This window comes from Haemaphysalis longicornis, unplaced genomic scaffold (assembly GCF_048455015.1).
Source record: "Haemaphysalis longicornis isolate Haplotype H1 unplaced genomic scaffold, Haemaphysalis longicornis Haplotype H1 scaffold_9, whole genome shotgun sequence".
Taxonomy (NCBI): domain Eukaryota; kingdom Metazoa; phylum Arthropoda; class Arachnida; order Ixodida; family Ixodidae; genus Haemaphysalis; species Haemaphysalis longicornis.
Window position 1 is genome coordinate 41574392 of NW_027526460.1, and position 23570 is coordinate 41597961.

General features: G+C 46.7%; 2 protein-coding genes across 4 annotated transcripts in view; both read left to right on the forward strand.

The window, feature by feature from the left end:
• Window positions 1–17366, forward strand: part of LOC144151646 (tRNA (34-2'-O)-methyltransferase regulator WDR6-like) — a 66650-nt gene extending 49284 nt beyond the window's left edge. Inside the window, exons 21-24 of the mRNA XM_077682757.1 lie at window positions 2133–2268; window positions 11597–11731; window positions 13066–13216; window positions 17143–17366. Coding sequence (XP_077538883.1) covers window positions 2133–2268; window positions 11597–11731; window positions 13066–13216; window positions 17143–17257 — 537 coding nt within the window. The 3' untranslated portion in view covers window positions 17258–17366. The remainder of the gene's footprint in view (window positions 1–2132; window positions 2269–11596; window positions 11732–13065; window positions 13217–17142) is intronic.
• Window positions 17367–18789: 1423 nt separating this feature from the next.
• On the forward strand, window positions 18790–23264 carry LOC144151777 (uncharacterized). Of its 3 annotated transcripts, none has more exons than XM_077682914.1 (4): window positions 18790–18900; window positions 21117–21225; window positions 21430–21596; window positions 23056–23264. In XM_077682914.1, the coding sequence occupies exons 1-4, from the start codon at window positions 18882–18884 to the stop codon at window positions 23070–23072; spliced, it is 312 nt and encodes a 103-aa protein (XP_077539040.1). In that variant the 5' UTR covers window positions 18790–18881; the 3' UTR covers window positions 23073–23264. The 3 variants fall into 3 exon arrangements, with proteins under 3 accessions (XP_077539040.1, XP_077539041.1, XP_077539039.1); XM_077682915.1 differs by lacking the exon at window positions 18790–18900 and adding an exon at window positions 19004–19031; XM_077682913.1 differs by lacking the exon at window positions 18790–18900 and adding an exon at window positions 19042–19214.
• Window positions 23265–23570: the final 306 nt, after the last annotated feature.

Sequence of the window (23570 nt, forward strand, 5' to 3'; positions counted from 1 at the left end):
AGCCGCATTGGTGTCTTTGTTTTGTGTCTCTACTCTAACCATTGTATGGCATGTGCTGGATTCTGCTCTCCTTCTTACTCAGTTTTGCACAAAATGTCCTCGACCTTACTTTGTCTCCTTCATGACGCACACCTTCTGTGAATAATGCTAAAGAGCTTCCTTTGTGTGGCCGTTTGGGCTGAGCCAAGTTTTCTTTCAACATGCTTCATGGTGCACCAAAAAAGATAGTATAGTATAACCTTGTTACAACGGAACATGATAGTGACCACAATTTCAGTCCGCTGTAAAAGTAGTACCGTATTTTCCGGTGTATAAGTTGCGGTTTTTTTCTTAAATTTTCTTTGGTGCGTCTTATCCGCCGGTGCGGCTTATGTATGGAATAAATCCGGTACATGGCGGTCGCGTGTAGTCCATGCTCGAAAAGGTGCCTGTGTGCTGCGTGATGTCAGCGCACGTTAAGAGACGCAGCTCTGTGGTCTAAATGAATGAATTGTTTCTTAGCGAGTCAGAGGAAGAAGGCTTCGATGGTTATGCCTAAATGCCGTCTGTAAGTACATGCCATCTGTGTGTATCAATAAACCATTTTTGAGAAGTTAGGCCTGTCTAGACTTTGGACGGTAGATGCACGTGTCTAGCACTGCTTACCAGGGGATGCGTTCGGAGGCGGCAGCCGCCGCAACCATGTACTTTCACCGCACTTTCTAAGGAACTAATGCTCTACGAGTTTACCTGATTAACAAGTGCGTTTTGTACACAGGTGCATCTTATACACCGATGCGACTTGTATACGTTTTTTTTTTTTTCCGGAAAAACTGTCGCTTTGAGGGGGGTGCGACTTATCAAAAAGTGCGACTTATAGGCAGGAAAATACGGTAAGCTCACTGTGTTTTTTCAAATAGAAGTAGTTGAATAAAAGAGCGCTTATGGCATGTCATTTGTGTGTCACATTATGTGTAATCACAGCTCTACTATGCGATTCTCTGATGTTTCTGTGTTCTACAGGAAGCTGTGATCGTTACAACTAGAGCAGATATGTGTTGCAGGGCTAAACCGTGTCTCAACCTCGGTGCCCACATTCAATTATCAGGTCTTGACGAGGTGGCAGTATAATTACTTACCCCCGATAGCAGACAGTGGTAACAGCGATGGGTTGTTGTGACCGCTGACGCTTGTGAAGGCCAGCAAGACACTTGCAGAAACACATCTACAGAGAGCCTCTATTTCCGTTTGAGTGTCCTGCCAAGCTGCAATTTCTTCTTGATGTGTTGAAAAAGTATAATGCACTTCAAGATGTCACTGTAACAAGTTTGTTAGGATGTGGACATACAAAAACAAGCAAGGAAAAGCCGAAACACGGCATCAGTGCTTATCCACTGTGTCTATCCACTGCCTATTAACTTTTTCTGTATTTTGTAGCGTGAGCTACACTGGCCGAGGTTGAGCAGTTTCGCGTGGCTCCTGGAGAGCCGTGCTGCGCATGCGTGAAGAGCAGTGACATCACCCGGCGCACAGAACGTTGCTCGCTGCCCGGCATCTCTCACACAGCCCACGCGCCCAGCATCTTCGCCGACATCCGTTCCGCACGTGGCGGCCCGGTCCACTTGATGATGATGCGAGGGGTGGCCGGGTGTGGAACCGATGGCTCGTGCGTCGCAGGAACACCGGCGTGCGCCTGTGGAACCAGCTTAGCTCTGGGGCGATTTGTGACGCTGTGCCGGAGCTGCTTGATAAATATACGTGTCACATAATGCGTATACCGTGTGTGTGTCATTGAAGCAGCAGTAAGCATGATAATCAAACTAATCGTAGACAACCAGGAAAGCTTAAGAGTAACCGGCTGAACCTTAGCTCACGCTACGTATATGCTGGCATAGCCGAGCTAAGCCACTGCTAATTTTTTCTCAATTCCTGCAGTGGCAATGCAGTACGTTCGCTCAGATTCATAGCTGTTAAGGAAAAAAAAAAAAAGCTTTAGTGCTCATTTGTGTATTTGTGTCAGAGGCAAGTCACCATTTGCACGTCTCGTAGTCGTCATTGCAACAATGATAATATAAATAGTAGTTACACTGCTATTTGTTATTTCATACATGGCATCGGTGCATCCTAATGTCTATTTCTTGTGTCCTTCGCAGCCGTCACTGCTGCTGTCGTGCGGCAACGATGGGCTCCTGCGCTTCTGGAAGTTGGAAGCGGAAAGGCACGACCTCATTGCCGTCTTCCGCCGACACCAGTCCGCCATCAACGCCCTCGACGTGCTCTCCCTGCAAGGTGAGCGGGCCTTTCTCCCCTTCAGGGCTGGGCCCACTTTCTGTGTAACTTACCGTATTTTCACGCGCATATCCCGCCCCTGCATATAATCCGCACCCCAACTTTCAGCCCACCAGAAAAGGGGGAGGAATAAACATTTATTCAACTGTATGAGTTCCGTTGTGGGAGGCCTCCTCAGTGCATGAAGCCTTGGTCCTTGGCTGCCCGGCGGGCCCTGTCCACCAGTCGTTGCTGGTCTTGAGGGCGCGAGCTGGTCAGCTGGTCCTCCCACTGCTCCAGTGTTGGGTTTGGTAGGGGGGTTAATGATGGTGATTGTCGGCACTACCAGACCATATGGTAGAGAGTGTTGGGTGTGGGGCAGTGTTGACAAGTCAATGTGTATGTTGTTGGGTAGATGGCATGGAGTAGTGTTCCAGTGGGGGTAGGTGTTAGTTTGCAGCTGTCTGGGGGTAATGTCGTCCTCTCTGGTCATGTTGTGGTGTGGTGGGGGGTAAATGCGACGCTGCAGTCGGTAATGGGTGAGGACATCCGGGTATCTTCTTGGAATGTCATCGCTGGAGGTCATCGATCGGTCTGCCAACGAGGGGAAGGCCCGGAAGGTATGCTCGCGGGCAGCAGCATGGGCCGCTTCATTCCTCGCGAGGGATGCGCGGCCTGGGGTCCAGACTATGTGGAGCGGTCCGCTACACAGATGCTGCCCCGTACCCTCAAAAGTCTGCCCATGTTATCATCGTTGTCAACAACCATGGCACAGAACTCACTTTGGCCACAATCTGTGGCTACGTTGGCCACAGAGTCTTCAGAGGAAATCGCCATCGCCCTCGCTGCTATCACGGGTTCAGACTACCTCACTGTCATCACAGACTCCAAAACCGCCTGTCGCAATTACCAACTAGGTCGTGTTTCTGGTCAAGCCATCCGCATCCTGAAAACCCTACAAAGCCCCCCGCCGGAAAAGGAAAAAAAAATATATCCTTGCATATTGCCCGCACATTTCATACAGGAAAGGCTGCACCAAAGGCACTGCTCAAGCAACACATTACATACTATGTAGACAGAAAAAGTTATTTCTTTTGCAGTGCGCAGCCAGAAGTGGCGAAGACTGGAGATGCCGAACAGAATGCGTTCCGCTCCCCGCTAGCAGACGACGCTCGCTTTCCTAGCGCAACTCGCAACCGCAGCGCCGAGGTGGCGAGAGTCGCGGCCGGCCGCCTTCTCTCCACGGCCGCGGCGGGGAGATACAGAACTGAAACTAAAGCGTGGCAAACTGTTCGCATGGCGACGCAGTAAAACATCCCCCTCGCGAGGGGCACGATCAAATGCAGAGCATTTCCGGGGGCGCTCGACGTTAAGTAGTTTGCGTTACGTTAATGTTGTTGCACTTGTGGCAACTGCTGGCGAGAGAGCACTCGTCAGCAGTAAAATTGGCAGCCTCGGCGCACGTTGAGTTCGAGAGAGGGGAGAGAGTGTCCTTGAAACGTACCTGGGCGCGCTATCGAATGTTGATCACGCCGATAGCGAAACGTCTGAGCCGGGCATGTCGAGGCGAGCGATGAGGACAACTACGGACGCCAAGAACGGGTGACATTGTGAGTTAAAGAAATGCTTTTCATTTAAAAGCGTATACTTAGCAAGTATAACACACTGACTGCAAGGGCGAAAGTCCCAATTCACTAATAAATTCAGTTGTTAGAGTGCGCTCATCCTTGTTTTTCCTTCCTTGTCCATGTATGGTTTGCGCAATCACTGCCATGGAAGGCTTAGTCAGTGTTACTGCGTAGGAGCTTCACGGCACAACGCGCATTGCTGTGAAACTGCACTAAAGGAAAGCCCCACGTATTATCCGCACCCCTACTTTGCTACTGAAATTTTTGCATTTCTCGTGCGAGTTAAATGCAGAAAAATACGGTATTTGCAGGGGAAACTTTGCTTGCACAAACGCACCTCGATGAGGCCTAACTGACGTGGCCGAGGGTAGTGGTTAGAGAAGCCTATCTCCGTGGTCGCGTTGCCTTATCGCACGAGAGTGATGGAAAATAACCATCTGTGCAAGGCACACATACAAGTTTTCAAGGTTTTGAAGTTGATTCTGCCATGCCAAAACCCATTTGGCCATACCACTAGATCAGAGAACGAAATCTACAAAAAAATCGTGTCTGGTTCCCGTGTTCACACAAGCTAGTGACGTTGACATACTCGATGTTCTTGACGAGTTGTTTTCTGAATTTATTTTTCTTTCTGAGACGGGCATGTGCTCAGTAGATGACCTATGGCGTTTTTTCAAGAACCTTGTCTTCAAGTGTATGAAAGACTTTGTACCAATGCGGCTTAAAGTAAGAAAAGCTGAAAACGCGTGGACAACACGAGAAGTAGTCCGCCTCAGACGCAAGGCGAAAAAGATAAGGAAGCGGTACACGCAATGCCCTTCCGCGGAAAATATGAGTAGACTTGCTGATCTGCACGCGCAGCTTAGCGACAGTATCCAAAGGGCCAAAGAGTATTACTATGGTGTGTCAATGAAAAATTTTTTATCTTCTCCTGCGAAATTCTGGCGTCATTTCTCTAAAAGAAAAAGCACCTTGTTCAGTGTTGATATTAACAATGAAACAATTACAGACAAGACAACCATTGCCGAGTCTTTCAATACTTTCTTTACTTCCGTTTTTACAAGAGATGACGGTAAGAAACCTCGTTTTGATGTTTTGGACAGCATACCTCCCATTGGCGGAATCGAAATATCTGAGCAAGGCATATTGGCACTATTATTGAAAATTGACGTTAAGAAAACTCCTGGAATAGATGGCATACCGAATACATTTCTTGTGAGGTATGCGGAATGGTGTTCCAAATACCTCTGCATTATATTTAATAAATTCCTTACTGTATCCGAACTCCCAATAGATTGGAAATTTTCAAAAATAGTCCCCATACCTAAAACTAATAACACATCCTCAATTCCTTGCTACAGGCCTATTTCCTTATTGTGCACTTGCGCAAAAATTTTTGAGCACATCATTTTCAAACACATTTTGCTTTTCTTGGAAAACCATAAGATAATTAGTGCATGTCAGCATGGTTTCCGGAAAGGCCTGTCAACAACCACGCAACTACTGGAAACTGTTCACGACTTTGCTGCAGTATTAGATAAACAGGGGCAGACTGACATTATATTCCTGGATTTCAAAAAAGCGTTTGATTGCGTATTTCACCAAAAGCTACTCCTGAAACTTCAGTCTATTCTAAAAAACGATTTATTGCTGTCTTGGGTAGAGGCTTATCTTTCACACTGGTGCCAAAGTGTAGATATTGAAGGTGTCCGCTCAAGTCCCCAACCAGTACAGTCCGGTATTCCGCAAGGGTCCGTCCTAGGGCCATTATTTTTCCTAATCTTTATCAATGATATAGCAGATGCCCTGCCCGTAAAGGTACGTCTATTCGCAGACGATTGCGTTCTGTATCAAGAAGTTCACAGCCCTGCTGACCAGGCCCTTTTAAACGCATCACTCGAAAGTATATTTCAGTGGTGTGAAACATGGCAAATGAAAATTAACATCCTAAAAACTGTAGCAATGACCATTACGCGAAAGCGGGAGCCTTTAAAATTTACCTAGTGCATCAAAGATCATGTGCTTACAAGTGTGGATCAATTCAAGTATTTAGGCATTATTATTTCTTCCGATTTGAAGTGGAACCAACATATTGCTTACATTCAAAAGAAAGCCATGCGCAGCCTTGGGTACCTGAGGAGAACTTTACGAAAATCCACGCAGGAAATAAAATTGTTAGCCTATAAAACTTACGTTAGGCCCATACTTGAGTACGCGTCTATAGTTTGGGACCCTTATACTAAGTTGAACATTACTAAATTAGAAAACATTCAGAGGAAAGCTATTCGCTTCGTGTATGCTAGCTACAGTTGGCGTATTTCACCTAGTGCACTTTTGAAAAAAGCACAGTTAACCAAATTAGAGCAAAGAAGATACTATGAAAGACAGAAATACATGTACCTGCTGTACCATGACAAACTAGGGATTAGTAGGGATGGTTATATTGAACCCGTGATTAGGCGTTCCACTCGTTCACTGCACTCAAAGAAATTGAAGGAATTTTCATGCAAAACCGATAACTTTAAAAATTCGTTCTTCCCTCGTAGTGTACACGAGTGGAATAGGCTTAAAGCTGACGTTGTAGAATGTAGGACGGTCGAATCATTCATGAATGCTTTGAAAAAATAACATCTTGTGTACATTTCCCCTCTCCATCAAGATATACAACGGAAGTTGTATATCTTGTATTCTTTGCCTCCAGTTGTAACTTGACGACCAATGTGTGCAGTTGTGCTTTGTGGCTCCCTTGTGTGTTTTCCTGGTTTCCCCCCACAGACAGTTTTTTGCTCACATTGTCGCGTTCTGTTGGGATGAAATTGCTACTGAAAAGATGCCTCGTATCTTATCGATACGAATAGGTTGTTACCTCAGTGCAAATCTTTTTGCGCATGCGTGCATCAGGTTGTATTAACGCTTTTCTTTTTTTTGGGTGCCTTCTTTTTGTCTTTTATATTATGCCTACAATAATGCCACTACACATAAACCTTTCCCAGGCATATTGCCACATTCTTGCTCCCTTTACTTCTTCATGTCGCTTCTTTTTCTGTCTTTTTTTTTTCTTTTTTTTTTACCGCCCCCTCCTGCCAAGGACCTTGTACCAGACGTCGGCAGTACCATGTAAATAAATTAGTAGCGAATGCCAGTACTGATCTAGCAGTTTCTCTACTCCTTCTGTCTGTTCAGGGCCTCCCGTTTGATGGGAGAGTGTGGATCTTGCACTGTACAGGCCAGGAAGTGCAATCGGAAGCGAACAGTGTCATGCTGGGACTTCGAAGCTGTTCATCCAAACTCAAACCCTTGTGCATGTTTTTCTTTTCTTGACGGTATGCAGACACAGTGTTCTTATATGGTGGTCTGTATGAAAGACACGTCATTTTCTGTCTGCCATAGCAAGGGTCTCTAGGATATTAAATGTTCAAACTGAACTTAATTATTCACTACATCATTAATTCAAAATTTGCGTCCACCCTTCCAGTTGGCGACGCGCAATGATCACACAAGATGGCACATTTGCTATTGCCACCCTTCCTGTACTGTCGAACCTCAATTCTACAAAACCCGATTTTTTGGTTAATAAAGAAGGTTTAAAAAATAGGTTATGGACAGGGCCCTGGTTCGTTCATATTTTGCGTATACCGTTGAAGCTTGGTTTTACGGAAACTCATTTTACGAATTTTTTTATCTATCTAAGCAATTCAGGTTGCCTTGGAGATGTGCATAGGCTTACGGCTTTTTCGATATTACATAGTTCCCGATATAATGAAATAATTGGTGAGATGCAGGGCCTTCATTAAATTGAAGTTAGCCTATAGTATGGTGCTGCTGATATTGCGGATTTTTGTGGCTACGTGACATGTTAGCCGTGCGCGCTATAAACTGTGGAGATAAGGAGTTTCTACATGTTAGGTGGCAATGTGGGAATCGTGGGTGCTACAGAGCACTGAAACCCCGGCTAGCTAGCTACGCTAATGGCGAATCACATGGGAGAGCAGGAACACTAAAAAGCATGCTAAAAGTGCTCTCTTCTGAGCCAGCGTGTTTCAGTGGTCGAACAGGAGTAGGAGCACTGTCGTAGAGCGAGATCACTTTCGCTGCTCCAAGAGCAGCCGGGAACAGTCCGATCTGCTCCCACTTGAAAAGTGGTGTGAGCACAGTGCGAAGGAAATCACATGACCTATAATGTCATATCCTCCCCTCTTCGTGTGTGTCTTTTTTCCCCATTCACCTTGACTGTCGTTAGATGCACTAGGGACAGAGGCAGAAACGCGTCGTTGCCTTGCCGAAGTGCTTGACGAACCAGAGAACGTCAGCAGCAAGAGCGGCTGGAGCTCAGCGTCAGAGTCAAGTTCAAGCAGCAGTAACAGCAGCGACGATGACGAAGTGTACGCGGCAGCGTTTCACCACCTGTTTTCGGTGCCGGAACAAAGGTTGAAGGTGGAGGCATATGTTAGAAAGACGGTGTTCAGCTACTCAGACGAGGGGGTGGGTCGTTCAGCTTCCGAGCGTGGTGAGATTGCAGGAAGGCCTCCTTGCTTGTCGCTTCCCCTCTCCCACACGCTCTCTGGGTATTCCATTGGCAGGTGGAGTGGCCCTGCTCCCAAGTGCCCCCAAGTGTTCTGCTCCTACTCCTCACTGCACGGCAACTGCTCCCGCTCTCTATGAGATTCGCCATAAGCAACACCAACCCTGAAATTCACTAAGAATTTGCGGTGCGACGGGTATGACTCGCCAACGGGGTGTAGACAGGCTTCAAAGAGCTGAGACAAACAAAAGGCTCTATTAGCTGGGCAGCACAGGTGTTAACATAGTGGTAGCCCGTTCAAGATCAGGTAATTATAAAATAATAACGCGACTTTGCGACCGGCTGCTAGTGGTGCCAGGAGAGTCACTAGGCTAGCCGTAAGCGAGGTAGGCCGGTGAGGCCTTGACGTCCAGCAGGGAGGCTAATAGTTTTGTGGTGGCTCGGGCATTTAAGCAGCATCTACTCCGATAAAGCACACTGCTTTTGGGCTGAGGAGGAGCATTGGCTGGTGGGGAAAGCGGCAGTTGTCCCCACCGGGAAGTGGGCCCCGCGTAACGTGGCTTGCGGGGCGATGCACACAGGAAGAGCTAAAAAGGACCCATAGGATTTCCACAATAGCCATGTGCGAGGGACAAGTTTCAGTATGACTTTTTTTTCTGGTGTTTCTGCAGATCATAGGAGTTAAATCCAGACCTAACTGATGTAAAGTAAATAAAAAAGGCTTAGTTCAGAATCAGTGCAGCAATTAATAGAAGAAGTTAGGTTTCGTTAAGTTTGGCAAAAAAAAATTCAAAAAATGGCTATACTGACAAAAACCACTTCCTGGAACATGCATCGAGATCCTGTTTCAATTTCTGTGCTCCTCTCTGGCTCAAGTTCTGCTCCATACACTGTTGTCTGAACGCTGCATGTCTGAACTTGGTACATGACCTGTCATGACATTTTCTGACTTGGGAGAAGGGTGGGGGTCACTTCCTGACAGGTTTCATAAAAGTAGTCATGTGTTCCAAATGCACACGAAGGCTATTAGTATTTAGTTTTAATTGTTAATGGTAGGAGTCTAGAGCTATTCCATTTTATCTGCAATCCTTCTATGACAGAGGCCTTGTGCCAAACCAGGAGAGGGATGTATTTCAGTTCACACTCCAGGTTTCATTTTGCTTTCAGCAACAGAGACTGATTGAAGGCTGGGTGAGGCAGCTGGGTGAGTTCAGGTGCAGGATCGAGCACACAAGCTAGAACAGATTCTTCCTTTCTTGCCACTTAACGGGGTAGCATTGGCTCTTAGAGCAGCTTCCTTTAATTTTTAAGTAAACTCTGTGAAACTTATCAGTCTTGCTGCTTTTTTTCCACTGATTTCAAATATGGCATTATCTTTTGAGTAAGTCAATTATATACCAAGATAATTAGAGATAATTAGTCATTTTTGGAGGAACAACAGACAAAACAGTGTTAGCCATAAAACTGTAATCATTATATTTTACAATACTATAAACCCTGGTGAGTGCAATAAGATAATCAATTTTTTGATGCACTGTTTTAAACTAATTTTACAGCTCATTAAAGGGGCACTGACACAAAAATTTTGCATCTTGTTTTTTTTGTTGCGAGAAGTAGCTAGTGACCTACTTATAACCTGTAGAAACCTCATTTGCTTCAGCGTACGACGGTTGTTTAATTAGAGGCATTTTCAATGCGGCCAGTCGCAGTTTCGGTTTCAGCGAGGGCCGTGAAACAATGGATTTTGTAGATTTTGTGTGTACAAAGCTGACCACGTGACCGTCGGAGGGATATCACAAAGGAGAGCCGCCGTAGCACTGTCGAATCCGCATCGACGGCAGTTTCTGGGAATGCCCCCACGTACTGATCTCGTGAGGCGCTTAATTAAAAAGCGACCGTGGATGTGGCGCAGGCGCTGCGAGTGCAAATGCTACCGCGGCTAAAGAACGACGCGCGACGCTCGAGACGGTGGGTGGCAAGACGCACACTGGGAGCAGCCGGCCGGTCTGCCTACAGGTCCGCCTACAGATGTGTTTTGCTTAGCACGGCGGCGGATATTCGAGTGCCGCTCTCGTAAGCGGTGCAGGTGACAATTTTTAATGCTACCCGCCATTGCATCATTAACTCCTTTCTCATGTAAGCCACCATGGTCGGGACTTGGGGACAATTTCGTGCAGCGGTAACAAGCTATCACTCGAGCTACCTGCGCCGGCCTGGGCCACTCCGCGGCCATGGCCGCCGCCTGCACAGCGACCGTGCGGTTAGCTCAGTGGGCTTTTCGTGCCTCCGGCGCATTTTCGCATCCAATGGTAATAAGCAGTAATAGAAACGGAGTGCCTGGAATCGCTGTAGAACTTTGGTCGCGGCCAGCTGCCCGATGAGCTGACGAAATCACGGCGCCTCCGCCGCCAACGATCGGGTCGTTCGTTCTCAAGAGCAGAAGCTCCGCCCTCCGGCCCTCCGATTGGAGCAGCGAGCCGGCGAAAAACGCCGACAGTGCGGAAGCGGCAAACACAAACTCGTGACGTGTTTGGATGTTGTTTATTTACACAATTTACACAATATCCTTGGGATGTCGATTGCGCGTGGTCCTCTGCTGGCTGCTCGGTTGCGTTTCGCACACTTTAAAATTGATTTTAAATATGTTCTAGGCTGTGTTCGCCGCTGATATTTTGCAGATGATGTAAATGTGTTCCCACCAATCTATCTCTGAAGTTATCTCACCTTCAAAATTTTGTGTCAGTGCCCCTTTAAACTTTGGTGGCACCAGTGGCAAGAAACCATTTCGAATGCCCATTTCGAACACCGAAGTTTAATGACCTGCAAAATCAGTTCCAAACGGTGCATTAAAAAACCCATTCTCTTATTGCACTCACCAGGATTCAAAGTATTGGAAAATATAAAGATTACAATTTTATGTCGACTGACACTGTTTTGTCTACTGTTCCTCCAAAAATGACTAATTATCTCTAATTATCTTGGTAACTAATTGACCGGCTCAAGAAATAATGGCATATTTGAAATCAGTGGAAGAAAAACAGCAAGGCTGACAAGTTTCACAGAGTTTACTTAACAATTGAAGGAAGCTGTTGAGCCGGGCTCTTTAGAGAAAAAGCCTGGCTGTCTAAACCTGACGCCCCTGGCGGCCAACAGCTACTTGTTGCATCTCTGGCCCCGTGGCCCTGTTGTTGCTTTGCAGATCGGATGGTGCTGGTGGTGACAGGGGGCGATGACAATGCGCTGGTGCTCACCAACTATCTCGTCACTGAGGACAACTCGGTCGTCGTCTTGGAAGAGCAGATCCTCACCAGCGCGCAGTGCACCCAGATCACCGGTGAGCACGGGAGGATCGTCTGCTTGGGGAACGTGTGCCACACTGCGAATCTGAGGAGAAACCATTTCAGCTGTTAAATATGCACGAGGCATCAGGATACAGTATCCTGTGGAAGCTCAATGTTCTCTGTTGCAGGAGTGGATTGGGAGTGAGATTGTACACAAATTGACCAGGTTATTTATTTATCTTTATTTATCTTTATACTGTTTGGCTAGTTGAACCGAGCTGAACTGAAAATAACTTATTTCAAGTTAATCTCATTATTGGTCCTTTGCGTGTTTTTGCTTTCACATACTGTTGACGTCTCAACCAATGAGGTGGTAGATAACGGAGTAATAGAATAGTGAGTGCTGTTTTGGCAAATAGCGGTGCTCTCAGTACGTGCTGGATTTAGAAACTGCACCTATGAGCTGTTTTTTTGCCTTCTCCCAGACATGCAGAGGATGGTTGTATGTTGGTTAATTAATTTGTCCACCATTGGTCAGTCGTCAGTTCAGTAGTGGATCTGCCATATATGCTATGGGCATGTTCTGCTTAATGCCAACACAAATTCGTGTGTCCTTGAAAATTTCCCATGACACTGTAGTTTTGGTGCGCAAATTTCTCATAATTTGCCAAGAGTTTAGCAACCCCTTGGGTAAGAGTTTTCATGTCTGTGTAGAAATTCTGCTGGCATTTCTTGGCAATATTGTGAAATGGCTCGAAAGGGAATAATTCAAGAAGCTTGTGTGCATATGGCTACAGCTGAGTGAACACAAAACTAAGCTTGGATTGTTCTTTTTGAGCTTGGAAATTTAATGTGCTACATACATCTGCAAGCATCAGTGTACTAAGAATGTCTACCTTACTGTACAATGACTACATAGTTCAAGATTGCTTCAGCTAAAGCATTTTCATTGTAGTCACTCACTTGATGAGCTTATTGGTGAGCACAATGTGTCTTGCTATTGCCTCATTGTAGAGGCTTAATGCAGACTAACAAGGTTATTAAGCTTGGCATGAATAGCCATTACACTTACACTACTTTGACTAACGGTAAACAAGGCTCCCGAGCACGTATGACATTGTAGACGTCATGAAAACACACGGTCTGGTGGGAGAACCAATATTTTAACGTAAATTGAAAATAGGTTAGTGAATAAAGCATTGTTTGCTTCCGGACAAGCGCTGAGGGCACCACAAAATACGAAAATTTTCTAATAAAACAAACTTGTATTTAGTCTGCATGGTCCCTTTAAGGGCTCTAATGATGAACCACCCACCACCTCTGCCACTGAGATGCTTGAGTAGGGAAATCTTTGCAACTCTATCCACTTTGTTTCCCCTTGACACAGGCACCAGATTCCTGCTTCCACGGGGAAACTGGCTCGTGTCGGCTGGTGTCGACCAGCGGCTCAGACTTTGGCAACGCGTGGCGGGCTCCTTGCAGGAACACTGCAGCCGCTTATCCTGCATCCCAGATATTGCTGCGTTTACTTGCTGGAGGCAAGGGTCTTTTTCTCCTTTTCTGAGTGATGTATGTGAGGCCTTAGCAAAACCTTGTACTAAGTGAAGAAAGCATGCAAAGATGGAAGAATGCCTGCTTCCACACACTGTGGACAGGTAACAATCTAAGAAAAAGCTCCCGTTTGAGAATCGCAGTACAAGGGGAAAGCTCTGGCCAAGTGATAAGTGAAGCCATATCGGTGCCTTGGGGCCATTTGGATCTGTTCAGATCATAATACAGTCGAACCCCACAGTAACGAAACTGCCTGGAAAAGCCAAAAAATTCGCTTCTGTGGGAATTCCTTTGCTGCAAAAATGAAGCACTAACGACCGGAAAATCGCCCGCAAACGGAAAATTTATTTCCATTGGTCAGTTATACCACTTCGAGAGCCTTGCCTTGCGTTAACCTCACAGCTGAGTTCTCACACTACAAGAAGTGCTTCATTGCTAGTTGTGCGCACCTAAGAATGACCGAATCGTGTCAAACGCATCCAAAACATCCTGCGGGTTCACCTTCTCTGCAAGTTCGCTTGCATGCCCGAGCATACAAGCGAACTCCAGCTTCTTGCTTTCCACAAAACTAAGTGAGCACCGCTTTGTTGAGGTTCAGAAAGGCCACAGCCTTCACTGTTTTGTTTTGAGAACGTGCGCCATTAAAGAGGGGCGTCCTTTCTTTTCAAAATGGTGGAGAGAGCTGCAGGCGGTTCAAAACTCGTCGGCGCTATCCTTTCTTCTTCCATTTGGGCCACGACTTTGGCAATGATGGCTGCTTTATCTTGTAGTGGTAAAAACTCCCATTTTTGATTGAAAGCAAGCTTGCTGGTTGCTGCACAAATGCACGCGTGCTGTTCAGCGGTAGGCAGCTAGCGTAGCCCAAGCAAAAGACGTGTCCTCAGCGCCGTGAGTCACCTTGTGTTGCACCGCGGTGGTGTTTTTGCAAAGCTGGCTCTACGGCTGCCTGTTGCACGGTCTTTTATGTAAACAAATATGGCAGCGGCCCAGCAAGCGGGCTGTGACAAAAGTTTACACATTTTGAGTCCAAAAATAATTTATTTGAGCACTTTTTGGACAAATGTTAACACCTTTCCATTACTTCAAGTTGTTGATCAATTCGCTCTCGTGCTACAAACGACTAGTCTCTTGGTTAGCTCAGTTGGTAGAGCGACTGCTCCGGTTAAGCGGTGGTTCCCGGTTCGAATCCTGGACCAGGACGAATTTTTCTTCAACTGCGAAGTTTCTGAGGAAGCTGTATAGCTTTCCTTTGTAGCCAATTGGCTTCATTCAGGTGGATGTCAAACTTTCCTTCGCACTTTTTGAACACTGTTAGCCTCAGATGGGTAGATAAAATGCTGACCGGACTTGCAGCAAATTTCGTTAACGTGGTACCGCTTGCCATAAGCATTTTGTTGCTGCGAGATATGAAATGCACGGGCTTCTACGGACATTCATTGGGGGTCCGAGCGTTGCCGCGAGAGTTTCGTACTCAGGGGATTTCATTGTCACGGGGTTTGACTGTAGTTCTCTTGGATCTACAACCCGATTTCGCACGTTATTGGGACCAGCTGCACAAGGTGGCATGCAAAATATATTTCCTATGCAGAAGGTGAATGGTTTCCGTTGGTATGAAAACATTTTATGGGGCAAAATTGGGCGTGTAGACTAAAATGGTGCAGAATCCCATTGCACACTCCGTGATGAAGTCACCAATTGACAAGGTTGGAAGCCCTATTTAGGGCTCAACAAAAGCGTCATGATTGATTACCCCTGGCATTGGTAGGTTAATGCTGCTTAATCCTGGTAACTTGACGAAGGTCCTGTCATGAACAAAGATGATTCTGATGCTTAGTGATTTGCCACAAGGTTGAAAGGATGTCCCAGTGCGTGTGCCTTTCAGCTCTGACACAACGTAAGGGATGCCTGAAGGAAGCCAAATGCAACCTTTTTCTTGTTTCGGTGTTGCTGAGTGTGCAATTTTGCTTTGTCTTTAGTGAGTGTAGTGTGCATAAGAGTAACCAAGAACATCTTTGGTCCCACTGAACATCCCACCTGCGGGTTATGGCATATTCACACAACGGATGCATATGTGGGCAGATCTGTGATGTAATGCAATCTACACTATCAGAGAGCATTCATGGGCATGGATCAGAGCAGTAGAAGTCAGAGTAAACAGACATTTCTTTATTTGTTTGCGTGTTCATTTATTCATTAATTTATGCGCAGCAATGGACAGCCTAACCTGAAACAACACAACGGCGACCGAGAGATGAAGTAATTGGGAAAAAAAAAAATGCGAGAACAAAATAAATGCATTCCCGTAAAATAAAGTATACTTACGTGAGTGCTTTTTTGTTCATGTTTTTTCTCAGCCACCGTTTTATTGTTTCAGCTTAGGCTATTTATGACACTACCTCACAGGCTCCAAACTGAACATTTTTACTCATGGGGCAGACAGATGAAAGTATAACAAAAAACGAGCAATCTGGTAATTGAGCATAAGTAGTAGGAGCGGGAAAAGAAAAAAAAACATTGATTCAGCGGTAATCGAACAAAATTACTAGATATTAGAAATGTATTGAGCACAGTTTTTGTTTGAATAATAGAGGTTAATGAATGCGAGCAAGGCTATCAGGAAGGTTGTTTTAAAGCACTGTAGCGAGGTGTAGTGCTGATTGGAAATTCTCACCCAAAGCTGGAGTGATTAGGCAATCGCCATGACAGGCAATCGCCAAGGGGCAGGTAGATGGGTGGTGGCAGTACACAAATCTTAAAAAGGGCAAAGAAGGGGGACAGCCTTGGCTTACTCTGGGCCCCGCGGCCCCGCAAGGTGCTAACAGCACACTGGTAATGAGGGTAGCCGCTGACATGGACGTGAAGGAAGACAGCATTCATTTTCTGTGGCTGCTGCTTGTTAGAGTTTGATTGGTTAGCCACAAAGAAACGAATACTAAACACCACTGGTGTATGCAAAGTTTGAGGGGGTGGTGGTCGAGGGCCGATAATAATGAGTGCCAATAATTATTAAAGGGAAAACCAGCACACAACAATGCCACACAGGAAGAAGGCACTAAACATTTTTCCCTTTAACCATGTACCAAGTTGCCCAATCTTTTGTTTTACCAATATTTATGTAGCTGTTGCAAGATACAGGCCAACCTTATGCGGCTTTGATGTGTCCTTTCACTGTGAGCCAGTTCACAGTGGTCCTAAAAAAAAAATCCTGGGCAATCTCCACTAACGTAAAACCTGGGGAGGGGCAAAGCATGCAGCGTGTAAGTGTATTCTTGGTGCCTTGGCATTTTTGCCAATGAAGATAAAACCATTGGGAGGTAGAGGTATGCGCCTCGCGTTTACGCCTCGCTTTGCTGTAAAAGTCTCATCTTTGAAGCACGAAGCTCTCTAGCGCGAGGTGTAAACGAGTGTCCCGATGTTTTTAGTACGTGTAATGAAGTTCTCTAGCGCGAGGCGTAAACGAGCGTCGTGGTGTTTTTTTAGTGCATGTTACGCTCTAGCGCGAGGCGTAAACGAGTTTCTTGGTGTTTTAGTACCGTGACTACATGAGACAATTACGACGTTGATAGACGCCAACAGCCCCAGACCCTAAGGGGCTTCGCCCCTAAAAAACAATTGATTCCTCATTGATTGTATTTATTTTTACTTTCTCGCTCCTTTAAAGTTCTCTTTGTGTTGCTTTTTTCTGGAAGGGGTGTCCGTCCCAAGATGAAATCCTGTGTGCACCATTGTTGCTGTGTTCCTTTGCGCCACTAGTGATCCTCCGTCCATGATGTTTCTAAGCGAGCCAGCCTGTGCAGAGATCTGTTGTGCAATGGGACAAACAGTTTGGGGCCTTAAAAGTGACGATTCACGTTGTCGTGCGAACACAGTGTTGACAGTGCAGTGTTGTAACTCTTGTGCTGGTGCTTTGCAGGAAAAACAACGATGACGTGATTATGGTGGCCGCAGGCGAGGGCTTGGACGTGACAATGTACGCCAGCAAGGCCGAAGAGGCCATGATCAGTCAAACGGGATATTACCTCGCCTAGCGAAATGTTTTTTTATCTGTACAGACTATGTTTTTACGCGAATAAAAGGAGCCATCTGCTAACGTGCAAGTTGGCCATGTTTACGGCAAGGTGTGACCTTTCATCTATTTACTGTCTCAGCAGCTTCTTGCAGAGTCATCGCTGCACAGGGGAGGGTTTTCATCAGCCTGAGCATACCTAACGCTGAATGTGTTTTGTCAGCTGCATTCAATACCAGGCGTCACCACAGATCATTAGGGAGAATGGCATGCTGAGTTGGAACAGAAGTGCAACGTGTTTGACCAACAAATGTATCATGTAAGAAGCTTTTGCCTTAATGAGATTGGGAAAAGAATTTTTGGTGGTGATTGTCACGCAAGCTGGTTATAACATACCACGTTGCGAGGGGTTGGCTGAAGTCCCAGAAATGGCCGTCAGATCTGCTGACCAGCACTGAAGTGGCAGAAAACTAATTTACCAGCTGTATTTACTCTACTAAAGAGCACACTTCCTGCAGTTCCTTCAGCGGTGGTCCACACGGTTTATCCGCGTGGTAAACAAATAGAAGTGTCTATTCTACCCTATTGACTGTTGTATTGATCTTGACGTGTTGTCGTGAACTTTCGAGGAGGTGATCTACAGTGGTCTTTCAGAGTAATTGTGCTTCTAATAGTGTGAGTACTAGTGAACTGTGGAGTGAACTGTGTGTGTAGTGAGTGAAGTGATACATGTAGTGTGTATGGTTTAGGCGACCCGTGTAGTATTCAATAGCACAGTGGGTCTTTGTATAGGCTATTAATAAATTTTCTTGAAAGGGCCTCAAAACAATCACGCTCGCAGGGAACTGGCAAATAAGTTGGAAATTGGTAGCCGTAGCCAAAGGTCGCTGCAAACGCTTGTCAGACACAACATCCTCATATGCGTGCGTCACGAAGAACATACTGTACTTTTCAATTAAAAAGATTTCGTACATCAACACCTTGGCTTGTAGGTTGCAAGTTTCCTGCATATTTCTAATATGAAGCCTATTTTTAAAATTTTTTTGAAGCACTTCAACTCCAACGATGATCTCTCTGGAGAAGGATATATGAGAATTGAGAACCGCTTATGAAACGTGAAGCAAGTTCACTGTGTTCTTATATGGCGTCTGCCCGGTACCCCTAGACAACACCCAATGTCCTCAGGACGTCCTCAAAAAGTGCAAACGTCGTCGCTGTTCTTGCGATGTCCTCAGGACATCCTCAGTACGTCAGTGCCCTTGATATCCTGGAAATGTTTTTTGGCCCCTAGAAGACAGTGGGAACGCTCGCTAATATAGTTTTCACGCGCAGGTATTACACACAGATAGTGATTAGCGTTCTCGTCCATGCTGTTTGTGTGTAATACAGGTGAAAAAAATAGCGCTTCTAAATAACTGGCTGGCTTCATTTTCAACATTTATTAGAATACAAACTACTTCTCCAAATTTTAAAACTAAAAATGAGACAAAAGAGAACATGTTTAGTATGTGCATGCGTTTCTTGCGAAACAATTTTTTAGCACTTCTATTTTGCTGCTGGCAACCATGCGCAAGTGCGTATTTTAGTCAAGCCAAGTTGAAAGTTTGAAGACGAAAGCCATCTGTAGCCAGTCGGCCTTGAAAAAGATGGCAGGCCCGCAAAGAGGTAAGTCATTTATCGTGGGTGCAAATAACGAAGGCGAACGCTCTGTGCAATTTTACTGGATTCGAAATGTCGGAAAGCAGCGAGCGCCAGTTCAGGCGGGAACGGAAGCGCCGCACCGATGCATTTTCCACGTTAGTTGGCAGCGCGAAAATTGACAGTGTGCCCGAGCCGTCGACATCGTAACAACGTGGGATTTGTGTAGAAGCTAGCGCATGCGCGCGTAATAGGCGTAATCCCAGTTGGAGCAACCACCACCAGCAGCAGCAAGGTTCTCATGACGACGGGAAGAACTTTAACGTGTCACATCCTGCTGGGTCTGTAATAGATCGTCGCCACATAGTCACGTTGCGAGGCCCCTGTCCAGCGGAGATCACGAGTTGTCAGACCACACTTCTGTTAACGAATGCGATAAAGACACCACATTGGCGTTTCGGCACAAATTGCAGGAGTGGGCGGTAAACTCTAAATCGACCTATGCCGCGGTTATTTCACTGCTTGGTGTGTTGCGCAGCCACACGCGTTTTTCTTCACTGCCATCGGCTGCAAGAGCCATGCTACACATAACGAGGTCCAGTGGTACTTCGCAACGTGCAGGGGAAAGTACAGTCGAAAGCTTTATGACAGTATACACGGGAGCGCGTGTCCCTCAGTACATGCACGGAGGTCTAGCGATGGGATGGCGAACTGTCACAATTCGTACATTTGGCCGACCCACCCCCCTGACAACGGTTGATTACGCTGCTGCGGCAGCTACGTTAGATATCTGGAGGTGATTCCGGAGAATGTGCCGATGCGAGGCTTTTTATCAAGCGCGAAACGTAGCGAACGGATTAAAACGTTCGCTTTTCGCTGCCCGATTGGGTGACAAATATGTTGTCCTCCCTGACGAAACTGATGCAGCAGGCAGGCGCGCGATAAAGCGCTTTCAGGGAGTGCGTCCGCCAACCGCGCAAACTGCGAGAGCACGCCATCCTCTTAGCGGAGCGCTCTGCATGTATTGAGCGGCACGCGCTCCCGTGTTTACTGTCATAAAGCTTTCGACTGTACAGCCACTTCGGTGTAGAAGCAGGACTGCGCAAAATACTGTCCAGAGCTCTCGCAGAATTCAGCTTTACCTTAAATACAGACGGCCTGGAAATATGTAAAAGCAAGAGAACTACCTTTTGGGTCATTTTTGGCCGTTTGAACAATGTTGAGAAGGAGTCATTTGTTGTGAGTGTTTTCTTCGGCCATAGCAATAACGTAAGTGCATAAATTCGATGCAGACTGCACAGAATGAGCTCCATTGGCCTTACACTGGAAGCTGCTGTACGGGCGTAGAATGCTTATATGCCAAAAATTTTCTTTTGCATGTGGGACACGAACAACTAAATGAAAAAATCTCATTCTTGCTGCAGAACTGTGACCTTCCCAAGAGAAAATAGTAGTTGGTACCACTGTTTTATGGTTAAATTCCCAGCTGGAACTAGCTGGTACCAGTTGGGAGCAGCAAGGACCAGCTGGGCCCAAATGGGAATTTAACCAGTTACATTTTCTGTTGGGTTACCATCGGAGTCGAGGTATGGCGATGGTCCCGGGGACGTGGGCTGGTCACAATCGGGTACACCGTGGTTCACCTGAAGTCGCTCTATATATACAGGGTGTTGCAACGATAACTGGAACACTTTAAAAATTTTTCCTGAGCGATCCGCCGCTCTGTTCGCGCTCAAACTTCACACAAAGGTCGCATTTTGTGGTCTATTTTGTTTGACACCGGGAACAACAACGGTACTTACCTGTTTATTCTGAAAATAAATAAAAACGATTTTTGCCTATGGGAAAATGGCCGCTGATTTGAACGTGCGAGCCAGCGCAAGTTGATGTTGGGACGACGGAACCACCTGCAGAGGGAAACGCACGTTTGGGATTCACGTACGGAGCCAAATGGTGCAGCAGACGATCAGAAAATGCACCTAGAAATGAGCTAACAGACGATCAGAAAACCCGGTTTTCGGGCTCGCACGTCCAAATCGCCGCCATTTTCCCATAGGCGAAAATCGTTTTTATTTATTTTCAGAATAAACAGGTAAGTACCGTTCTTGTTCCCGGTGTCAAACAAAATAGACCACAAAATGCGACCTTTGTGTGAAGTTTGAGCGTGAACAGAGCGGCGGATCGCTCAGGAAAAATTTTTAAAGTGTTCCAGTTATCGTTGCAACACACTGTACATGTCGCAGGGCCGCCTGGAGGGCTTGGAGCTGGGCGTGCCTGCTGCCTGCTTCGGGCAAAGGTTCTGCGCCTGGGGAGCCCCGTGTGCGGACCTGTCGGATCTGCTCGGCCCAGAAGGTAGTGCTGGTAGCCCGTACATGCCTGGTAATGGAGAGGGCTCATTGGTGTGAGTACCCCCTGCCCTTGCCAGCAGCTGGGTCACTCCCTGTGAGATGCACGCGATGTGGACCAGATGGGCTGGTTCATAGCTATTTGCGGCACTGTTGCGGCAATGGCAAAGCTTACGTAAAACGCCTCTCTGTGGTTACCATGCACACACAGGCTCTCCATCGTGGGCTTGGAGACTCCATCGTCAGACTTGGACTGCAATATGCGAAGGCCCTGCACGCGAGGCTGGTCGCCGCATCAACAGCCTCCTGGGATGCTGCAGAGGCGCCTGCCAGCTGGCCCCCTCTCTGCCTTCTCGACGTTGTCCAGGAGGCGCATAGGTACGATGCTCCTTTGGTGCGCTCCAGTTCCGACATAGTGAGGCTCACCAACCGCGTATTCGGAAAGCCAACTTACCGAATGACATAAAAAAGTCTTTCGTAAGGGCCGTAAAAGGTAGCATGAGAGAAAGCCAGCATGCATTTCAAAAGTCATCCATATGAGAATTCAGTGGCCTTGTCGAAGTGGAGCAGTGAGGTTCAGTTAATGCAGGAGGAACGAACCTTAGGGGGTTGTGGATAGACAAGCAAGTTGGCTGAGGCGGTGGTCTTCGAGGGGCTGGGGGATCGTGTTAACGGTGCCAGTTGAGAGTAAGCGTATTGTAGAGGGGTTGGCTGGAAGGCAAAGTGTTGCTCTGTATACTCTGCGCTGTAAAGCTTGATTGATTGTATCGCTTAACGCGCCGACGCAAAGCAGGCGACGAGGCGCGTTTTTTAGGTGCAGAGCACCTTAGGACCTCACAATGTCCGGCCGCGTCCGTGCGCATAACATTTAAAATCGCAAAAAATCACACAGGCACCGGCAGGATTCGAGCCTGTGTTTGGTAGACCAGACAGAGGTAGTGTCAGTCGTCTTACCCATTGGGCTACGACCGTGAGTTAGTACCCGAGAGCCAAACGGCTTACTCCCTCGCCTGTAAGGGTGCGGAGTACCTTAGGACCTCCCAATGTCCGTCCGCGTCAATCCGTGCGCACACCACCATTAAGCGAAAATCTGTGCGGACACTATCTAAAAGGGTACAAGAGCACTCCAAAACACTAGAAAATAGGCACTAACATAATCTAGCAACGAGAAAACGTGCAAAAGCACCGGTGTAGTCAGGTTGTGATCAAGTTGTAATACACAGTGACTGCATCGAACTACGCTAAATGGCGCTACGCGGAAACACGAGATGGCGCCGCGGTGCACCGCGTATGTAAGCGGGTTCTGAAAATCCCATACCCTGTTCCCGCCATGGACGGAAACGGACGTAAGAAGCGTCACACTGCTGCTAACGTTTACGAAGACAACGAGCTTCCCCGAATACGAAACCGCGGCAAGCGGAGGCAAAGTGACTAAAATCGAATGACAGTCGGGGCGCAAATCGGATTTCACTCGGGGTGCAACTTGGATGTCACGGTCCCCGTACTCCACACCCTCGCCATTATCCATGGAGTTGAGATGCTGCCATTTTTTTTTAACGTGCGCCGAAATCTCGTACACACGGGTGTTTTTGCTTTTCGCCTCCATCAGAAAAGCGACCGCCGCCGCCGGGAATCGAAGCCGCGACCTCGTAGAAGCATGACTGAAAGTCTATAAAACTAATTTCATGTAATCTGTGGTGCCTAAGGATGCTTATCGGCCTGCTCCCTTCCCTTTGATGGAGCTGTAATAAACCGGGTCGCCAGCCCGCAGCTGCTTCTGTTCCCGACTGCTGTATATGTGTAACTTTGGCTTTTTCTTTGTGTTCTTTTTTTTCAGATGTTGCATTCACTTAGCTTCAGCACGCTGGCCTTGTTCGACAAGTCACGACACCTCTTTGAAGTTCCAAACCCGAAGTGCGTCCAAGCCTGCCCGTGTTCTGTACAAGCTTGCAATCCTTCACGCCGCCAAAACATGACGTCGTAGCATCTCGCCATGTCGCTCATACTCCTTGCTTCAATTGCGAAAATAAAAGAGTTTTCTAAATATTTGCTGCCTCTATCAAGGCTCCTGAGCTCGCTGGCTACGCCAGCTTGAGCACAGTGGCGTGCATGTACAGAATTGAAAAGAAAAAATTAAAAATATGAATATAAAAGGGAATTTGGATGGGAAACTACGTTTTAGAACAAACCCTCACTCAGTAAGATCTCTGAATACGAATAAATAAGATCACATGAAAACTCACGTCGAAGAGAAAACTTACACACGTGATGTGAACGTTTCCCTTAAACGGTAAGTTACGCTGCACGCAAGGGAGCAAATTCTGACTTTCCTAGGCCAACCTCTCCAATAAA